General features: G+C 30.4%; 1 protein-coding gene across 1 annotated transcript; it reads left to right on the forward strand.

Moving 5' to 3' along the window:
• The first annotated feature begins 4029 nt into the window (after nt 1-4029).
• LOC136231831 ((-)-isopiperitenol/(-)-carveol dehydrogenase, mitochondrial-like) lies at nt 4030-5024 on the forward strand. The gene has a single exon (XM_066020807.1). It carries the CDS (start codon nt 4075-4077, stop codon nt 4948-4950), a length of 876 nt encoding a protein of 291 aa, XP_065876879.1. The 5' UTR covers nt 4030-4074; the 3' UTR covers nt 4951-5024.
• The last annotated feature ends 4397 nt before the right edge of the window (nt 5025-9421 follow it).

Genomic DNA, 9421 nt, shown 5'->3' on the forward strand with positions numbered 1-9421 from the left:
GGTATTCATCAATTCTAGAAACCTAACTGCTTTTTTTTTTTTTTTCCAAATTCAAACATACTTACAAGTTTCATTAATGGCTGCCAAGATTTCATTCATAAGGCAGAGTGGGAGACAAAACCTTTGATGAAGAGCAAGCAACTAAATCTAAAATTATGAAAACAATATGATCAAATTAGAAGCCTTAGCAAAACTCAAAAGAACAATGGAATGCGCTACATGTATAATAAATTAAAAGAAATTCATACAATTCAATTAAAATCAAAACGAAAAAACAATCAGCGATTAGATAATGTCTAGGAATTGAAAGAGAGAGAACCATGTGAACGGAAAGTTAGTTACCCATGCCCAGATCTTCGGCTTAAGAGATAATACCCTCATCGAAGAGAATGTAGCAGAGAAGAAGAAACAGAGGTGTGGAATATGAGAGAACCAGACTGAGAAGGAAAGGGAAGAGAGAAGATTGTGCAGAGCGTAGACATATGAGAGAGGAGAGATGCTCGAAAAAAAAAAGGAAATGCGGGTTTAGAGAGAAATTGGGGTAATGGCTATTAGTTGGGCCACCCAAAGAATATAGTTGGGCTTTCTTATATTTAGCTTTGGAAAAATCACACAGAATTTCATTTTCAAAAAACTATTTACATCATCATTTTGGATTATATCAAATTAGTAAAATCAGTATTTTTAATATATTTTAAGGACTAAAATTTATATATTTTTTAAGGTTTATGATTTATAAATTAGAGTCTAGATTTTTTAAATTTATTGTTTTTTTTCTTTCTTATTGATTTTTTTTTCCTAAGTTCAGTCGCTTGTTCATTGATGATCTGAATTGATTTTATTTTCCATTAAACCATCTGATTCTAGGAGGGAGAAGGAATATGTACGAAGCATGAGGAAAATGGGAAATTTTATATTGAAACAAACAGAGATAATGGTTAGTGGGATAACTGTTTGTCAAAATTTGACAAAAGTGGAAAAAAAATATTAGAGTTTTTGATAATATAAATAAAACAAATTAATTTCTTGATAAAACACATAAAATACCATGATTTAACTGTAGAATTTAATTGATACATGATTTATCATGTAATTTCCTCTATATTTTTCTTTAGTAGTTTGATGAAGTAGAGTACATTAGATGTGTTGGGAGACTTTGTTGGATTAAGAGTTCAAATCTCTCCAATATATTGTTATCAAGTTGTATTTTCTAATGTTGTTTGGATTCTCTATGTTATTTTTCAACTAAAGTATAAGACTTTTCAGGTATCCTACGCCATAATTCAAAACAATCTCTTAACCATCGCTGATCAACTAGATACTTCATTTCTCTCTTTGCCCACAATATCTCTTCCTTTCCAGCCTTCTTCCCCAACGCCACCAAATGTGTCACTGACGAGTCTAGTTTTCCTCCACAAATTGCTCCCATTTTTGCAGCCATTTTCGCCAGTTCCTTCTTCTGCACCGGCGTAAAATGTCTCAACAATATCTTACACCCTCCAAGAATTCCAACCTGAACTTTTCTCATTACATCTCTAACATCTCTATCACATACTTTCACCCCAACTTTTGGACCATCATCGAAAAATTCTGTGTGAATTCGCTTCAGAAGATTAAGATACGAAGCCATAATGTACTGATTCTCATCACACTTCTTCTCGGCCAAAGATTTACCAGTTTTAACATCACCCGGTTGACTCGAAGCGAAGTAGTAGTACGGATGAACTTGAATTAGATTATCCTCATTCGTAGGCCACACATCTTTTCTGTCATCAAGAATCAAAATTGCCCTCTCTTGCCCCAACACTAGATCAAGATTCTTCCTTTTCCGATCAAGACTGTCCTCTCGCGCAATCAGCCTCGAGTGGAAGTATTCGTTGTCCGGATCGAGCAATGTAACCATCTGCTCGGCATAAATCCGGTAAGATAATGTGTAGACATATAACTGAAACATGGTACTAACTTCTTTAAGGAATTCATGAACCAAAGGTCTTAATTGGACAAGGCCATTACTTTTGGATTCACCATCCAGTAAATATTTCTCATCCGGAGTTAATTCAGAAACAGAAGATGAATTAAGCAAAGTACTATCTAAATCGAGAACCAAGATGAGTTTTTTCTTTTTTAAGAGATTTTGAGTCTCTTCATCTCGGAATCTGTTAGCTTCAGCTCTGGTGAGAGTTAAACCTGGTGTGATGTAATCAAAAGGCAGGGTAGAATTATCATCGGACATGTTATTAGTCCGACATCGGACAGAAATGAGACTGAGTAATGATGAATGTAAACAGGAGATTTCGGAAGCTGATGTCATTGTTTGATCTAATGTTGATGTTGTGGAAATAGAGGAATGAGGATTGTGTATTTGTATACTTGTGTTAGAAACAATATTATAGCTGGTGTGATCAACTGTGTCCAAAACTACATTAAGTTGGTCAACAAAGTCGTCGAAATTACCAACAGAAGACATACTTCCAAAGAAATAGGAGCTGCCTAACTGAAAATATAAAAAATAGAATATGAGAACAGAAAAAACAGGAAAGAAATATAACGGAAGAAGATTGGAATTATGAATTGTGCTTTCATGTTTATGAATGTATAGGAGCTGGAATCCGATTGGAAATTGGAATATGTTAAATTTTACATGTTTGTTTCCTATTCTAATAAGGAAGAGATTTTGGACATCTTGTACGGATGGGTTAATTAGGCTCCTTTTAAAATATTTACTTCTATAAAAAAAAATTAGAGAAAAGATGTTCTACTTTTTTTTTTTTTTTGGGTATGATTGATTAGTTCGAGATTTATGTAGTTACTCTTTCAAAAAGTTTACACTAGAAATCAAATTCAAGATTTATCTCAGGTGAATCTTAATTAATATTATAAACAGTTAATAAAATACCATAGAAGTGATAAAAAAATTTCCTAATTTTGTGAATTATAGAAAAGCTAATGAGCTTTAAATTAGTCTCAAAGCTTACAACAAAAATAATACTCATTTTTCATACTATGACTAAACAATAAAAAATATTTTGGATTTAGGATCTGTTTGTAAGTAGCTATTGCAATTAGTTTTTTGACGTTGATGTTAGATATTTGTTATTAGTGGATTAATTATCAGCGTTTGGTAAATTATTAATGAACTGTTACAATTAGTATATAAAATGTCTAATATCTAAACGAACAATTCCCTTTCACTTTTTGTCAAGCTAGTAACCGTAAAAAATATCCAAATAGACGGGAACAATAATTTTAGTAAAAAATAACTTAATTAACTAAATAATAAATGTAGTACATAAATTAATAAAAAAAACTTAATAACTAAATAATAATTTATTAAATAAAAAACTATGTTCTGTTTGTAGTAACATTATATCATAGGAATAACGTTATGAAAGAAACATGTTTAATGGAAATAAAAATGATAATTTTATCAAAATTAAATAACTTTAAACAGTTTTTTTTATTAAAAAAGTTTCAAAAAAAAAAAAAGGAAGAGCTTAAAGCACATTGTTGTTTCCATAAAATGCTAGAAACTGTTCTGAAGAGTTAAAATAAACACCTCTTTAAAACATAATATATATATATATAAATATATTTATTTATGATTACTTATAATTTACTGTGAGATTTTCTAATTAATATTTTTATTCAAAGCTTTTTTTTTTTTGAAACAATTCAAAGCTGATATATATTTTATTGTAGATGTAATGTATGCATAAAAAATAATAATTTAATTAGTAGTAATACTGGCTGGCGATTTTGCATGTCCAGGCTGTACCCGAGCCCAGATAAATGAAAAGTGGGCTGCTTTGAATCTGGATTTATAACATTTTCAGTGGTCGAGCCCATAATCAGTCTTTAAAATAAAAATAGTCTGACAATGAACAAATCAAAAAATAATAAATAACGTTATACTTTTTTTTTTTGAAAAGAATAAATAACGTTATACATATATAAACAGATTCTGGTCCAGGATAAAAACGAGCATTATATATATGTGGTGAGAAAAATATTTCCTGTCTCCATCCAATCCAACGGAAAGGTTTTTGCGAATTCTTCATTTCATGAACGTGATTCATGCCCAATTCGATCCTTTTGTACCATTTTATTTTCTTTATATCAATCATTCTCTCTTTCCAATCCAATTTACTTCCAATTAACATGGCAGAATCCTCAACGCTCAGTGAGAAGAAGCTTTCAGGCAAAGTAGCCATCATCACCGGTGGCGCCAGCGGGATTGGCGAGGCAACTGCTCGTCTCTTTGCCGATCACGGTGCTCTTATGGTGGTAATTGCTGATATCCAAGACGGATTGGGTCAACAAGTCGCAAATTCAATCGGTGCAAATAGATGCACCTATATACACTGCGACGTTACTAAAGAAGAACAGGTGAAATTTCTAGTAGAATGGACACTCCAAAATTATGGTCATTTAGATATAATGTTTAGCAACGCTGGTACAGCAACAAAATCAGAACAAACAATTCTTAATCTGGACCTTTCAGCATATGATAATCTGATGAACGTTAACGCTAGAGGAATGGTCACGTGTGTGAAATATGCAGCACGTGCAATGGTGGAAGGGGGTGTGAGAGGGAGCATAGTGTGCACGTCGAGTGTAGCGGGTAGGATCGGGTGCGAGAAGTGGGTAGACTATGCGATGTCGAAGCACGCGGTGGTTGGGTTGGTGAAGTCGGCGAGCCTGCAGTTGGGGGTGCACGGAATTCGGGTGAACTCTGTGTCACCATACGGCGTCGTAACACCATTGACACTCAATTGTTATGCTGGGAAGAGTGAGGAGGAAATAGAAAGTAGTTATGGATCGAAGATGAACTTGAAAGGAGTTGTACTGAAAGCTAAAAATATAGCAGATGCTGTTGTATTTCTTTGTTGTGATGATTCTCAACTAATCACTGGTCATGATCTTGTGGTGGATGGGGGATTTCTCACTTAAAATTGTGAAACGATTGTAAAAACACTTTCATTTTGTAATTCAAGGATATGAATCATGCTGTTATATTCGTAGAATTTAATTCTCACCTTCAAATAATTGTTTTTCACTAACACTATTTTTACTTTGCAAATTAATATTTTAATATAAAATATTTATTATTAACAAATTTAAAATAAAAATGGAGTCTACATTTATTGTTTTATGGGATAATAAGATATCAAAATAGACTTATTGTTTTGGAGAAGTATTGATTTAGGTTCCACGTACAAAATAATATTAATATAGGTTTAACGTTTAAAAAAATGTATCAATTTAAATCTCGAGAACGGATTGGACAAGTCATAGAATACTTCTAACTTTCTTCTTTTGGATGAAAAACAGTAGGAGGAAACGTCGAGCCTTATGTTGAACAATTTAAGATAAAATTTGTCCATTCCGAAGCAATTATCTCCCATGATGCAACAATGAACTTAATCGAATTTTACCGTGCACATAGAATTATCACCGGAACACAAAAACAATAAAAGATAAAGAAGAGGGATAGAAAAAATGTAGATAATTCCTTTGTGGGCTTAATTCTATATTTCCTCACATAGTCACATATGTACGAAGAAGATTAACATATTGAAAGTAAGTAGGAAGAATGTCATTTTCCATCAATTAACTTTGCTAAATAATAAAGGATACTCGAAGGACACTTAATATTTCAATCCATCAAATGCCAAATAATATATTAGATCTGTAAAGACCAATTTAATATTAGCCTCATTTTATTTCATTTTTAATTTGCCACATAAATGAAATTGAATGCAAAAAGAATTTGATGCGGTGATAACTCTCTAATGCTAATACTTGTATAGGATAGGTAAAAAAACAGCCAACTTGAATATTCACTTGTTTACAATACTCACTGACCAGTAGACGTATTCTCGAACTATTCTACCGTTTGTAAGAAATACAAAAATAAATAAACAAGTAAAGACAATAAAGAAAGAGGAGGAACAGAGAGATAGAGGAGAAATAATTTATTAAATTTTGTATAAAAAATATGACATGTTTGCCCTCTTTCATTTCAGACGATTTTAACTAAAAAATCTTTGATTTTACTGACAACAAAAAAACTGAGTGCTTTTATAAAAAAAAGTCATATATACTTAGAACATCTCCAAGAGACTTTTAGTGAGCTCTCTAAAAATAATATAAATAATTGACTCTTAGTGATTTAAGAGTGGTTAAGATATATCATCTCCAACAATGCTCCTTACATTCACTCCTTATCTATTATTTTATTATTAAGATTATTCTTTATTGTTACATCACCAATAGTGTGAGGAGAGAGACACATTAATAATAAATTATTAATAAAAAATGAAGTTAGAAGGCACTAAGAGGTGGAGAGGGACTCTCTATTAATAGAGAGGATAGAGAAGCTCTTAGTGATTTGAGGAGCTACTAGGAGGTTGTTGGAGATGAATTTTTATTCTCCCTCAAATTTTAACTTAAGAACCAGCTTGAGAGGCTGTTGGAGATGCTCTTATTTGTTAAAAACATGAAATAACAAATGTTATTAATGGACTATCCCTTATAATTATTAAGTGGAAAAGCTTAATGAAATAAATAAAAAATGAAAATTTAATAAAGTAAATATGTAAAGTTCAAAAACTTAAAATTATGTTTGCTATGAATGAAATTTAAGATGAAACTAGTTTTCGCCGCGCGTTGCGCAGAATACATAAAATATTACATTGATATTATAATTGTTTTTATCATGTTTTTAACATAATATTTAGGTCATTTATTTATTTATTGAATAAATTGGAAAATGGTAAGAATTATTTTATTATTATTATTTATATAATCCTACATTATTATATGTTATATAATAAAAGATACATGTAGTTTTAACATATTTTTATTTAATTCTTTAAAAAAAACATATTTTTATTTAATATTCTGCAGATGGAACAATCTTTAAATTTATTTTTATTAGATAAATTCTAATAATTTATTTAACACAAAAATAAATAAAGATATGAACTCTTTTACTACTATTGCTAAACATTAAAAATAATCAAATTTCCTGCTACACAAGGAATCACGCCATGTTGGTGTTTTGTGAACCCGAGTAGAACGACAATGTTCTTCTTGCTAATGCCTACATCAACGTCAGAGTTTCAACTTGTTCTGTATTTTCAATTTCCTGTTACATAAAGGAATCACGCCATGTCGGTTGTAGCATATCTCATATTCATAAATATATACATCAAAACTCTTGATTAACTAAATAAACATAAGACCAAATTCTAAAATATTTAGCATAATGAACAAAGCAACAAATTCAAAATCAGATTCACCACTATCATATGACCCCAAATTGAGCTAATTAATTATTATAACAAACTAAATAAACCACCTAAAAACACAAATCAATTGCTTGAATACATTGGTAAAAAGAAAGCACAAATTAGTTTAAGCATATTTTACAAAATGGTATATTAGTCTCATTTAATAGTATCGTACAAAATTTTCAAAACCTTTATAGTGAAATTGAGAAAGGAAAAAATGACCTTTTTGTAACATATGAGATGAATATACCAGTTTGTAAACATAATCTCTTATTCAACCTCGAAAAAGAAAGAAGAGTGAATTTTCTGGGGAAGGAGTAGAACTACGTACCAAATGGTGAATTGTTGAGAAACCTTTCATGATAGCTTTTTAGTCGTTAACGGGAAAGAAAATAATAACAATAACATGATTCAATATATTAATAGCAAAAAGTCTAAGGGAAACACAATATCCAAAAAGAAGGATAAAATAGAATGATAATCCAAAACTTATGTAACAAAAAATGAGCCATATGGAAAGAATAAAATATATAGCACACAAATATATTCGGCGGTAACAGTTACCTTGAAATTGATAAATGTAATGATCATCAAACCGATCAAGCGCCTGGATTGGAATGTCGGATAGCCTATGGTGGTGCGAATATAAATGGTTAAATATTTTATGTTTCTTTTGTTTGTTTTCTCTCAATTCCGGTTTGATTTGGTATGCTAATTATTACGAAAACATTGAAATAATTGGTTTATAATTTTAGACTCACTCATAAGAGAAACAAAAAAAAAATGAAATAAATAAAATTGAGACAATAAGAGTTTACCTCTGAAATGAGAGAGAGAAACTCTAAAGTTTACCTGAAAGAGAACAAAACTAACAAAATTAACACCACAAAAAATACTAACATTCCCACACCAGATTACCATAAACCATAAACATTGATTGTTAGACAAATCGATATTAGACTTTTACACTGCATCACTGAATTATTTTAAACTGTAGATTGACTTGAATCTATTATTAGACGGATCGAATTTTTACACTGATAGTTTTAATATTCTGTTACAATGATGCAGAATGGAGAGATCCATTTTTATAACAAAACACCATCAGAGTGAGGCTAATAGAAAACTTAGAGTTTATTGGAAAGAGATGAGCCATAAAAAGTAATACGCTTTGGGAAACAAAAACGAATTAAAAGATGATGAGTTAGAGTTCTAATTGAAGTGGTTAAAAGAAAAGGAGATTGGAAGAAATCAAAACCAGCATGAATTGTTGGCATTATCACTAAGAGAAAAGTAATTGATAAAGGAGATTTATCCAATAAATATTTATTTATTTATTCTATTATTTTACTATTACTATTATGCTTTGCTTTACCTTTCTATGTTATTTGAACATCAACTAAACGATTTCTTCTCCTAAACTGCGGTTAGATATTGGCCCTGTTTGGTAAAGAGCGTTTTGGGATAAAAAGAGCGGTTTTGACCAACTTTAGAGGTTTGACCACTGAAACCGCTAATTGGAGTGTTTGGTGGAGAGAGGTTTGGGAGAGAGTTTTGGGATGAAAACGCTAATTTAGAAAAAGCTCTTAAAATGAGCTTAAAATGAGCTTTTTCAATTAGCGTTTTGCAATATTAAAATTAATGGACTTCTTTAACCCTAATAGATAGACTCTCTCTTCTCCTGCGCCAAAATTAATGCCCTTATTCGTCTTTTTGCACATACCGCTATTACCAATCAGCTAATTTTTACCAAACATGTCTACACAAACAGCTAGTCAAATCAGCTAATATAATTAGCTAACAGCTAACAGCTAATTCCCAAACAGGGTCATTAACAATTTATTTTGTTACTTTACTATGTATAAAATATTAACCATCCATTATAAAATATATTATTAACCCTCTATTATTAAATCTATATATAAATCGGAATCTAAAATCATAAATTGTAGGCAAAAAATAAACCCTAAAATAAATAACTCATAATATAATACTATTTTATTTTTATATATTCAAATTATATTATCATGTTAATTTTAAACCGTAATAAATTCAAAAGGATGGGAAGGAAATACATTTTTGATTTAGTTTTATGAAAGAAGGAAATACATTTTTTTATTAATATT

The sequence above is a fragment of the Euphorbia lathyris genome, chromosome 1 (assembly GCF_963576675.1).
Source record: "Euphorbia lathyris chromosome 1, ddEupLath1.1, whole genome shotgun sequence".
NCBI lineage: Eukaryota > Viridiplantae > Streptophyta > Magnoliopsida > Malpighiales > Euphorbiaceae > Euphorbia > Euphorbia lathyris.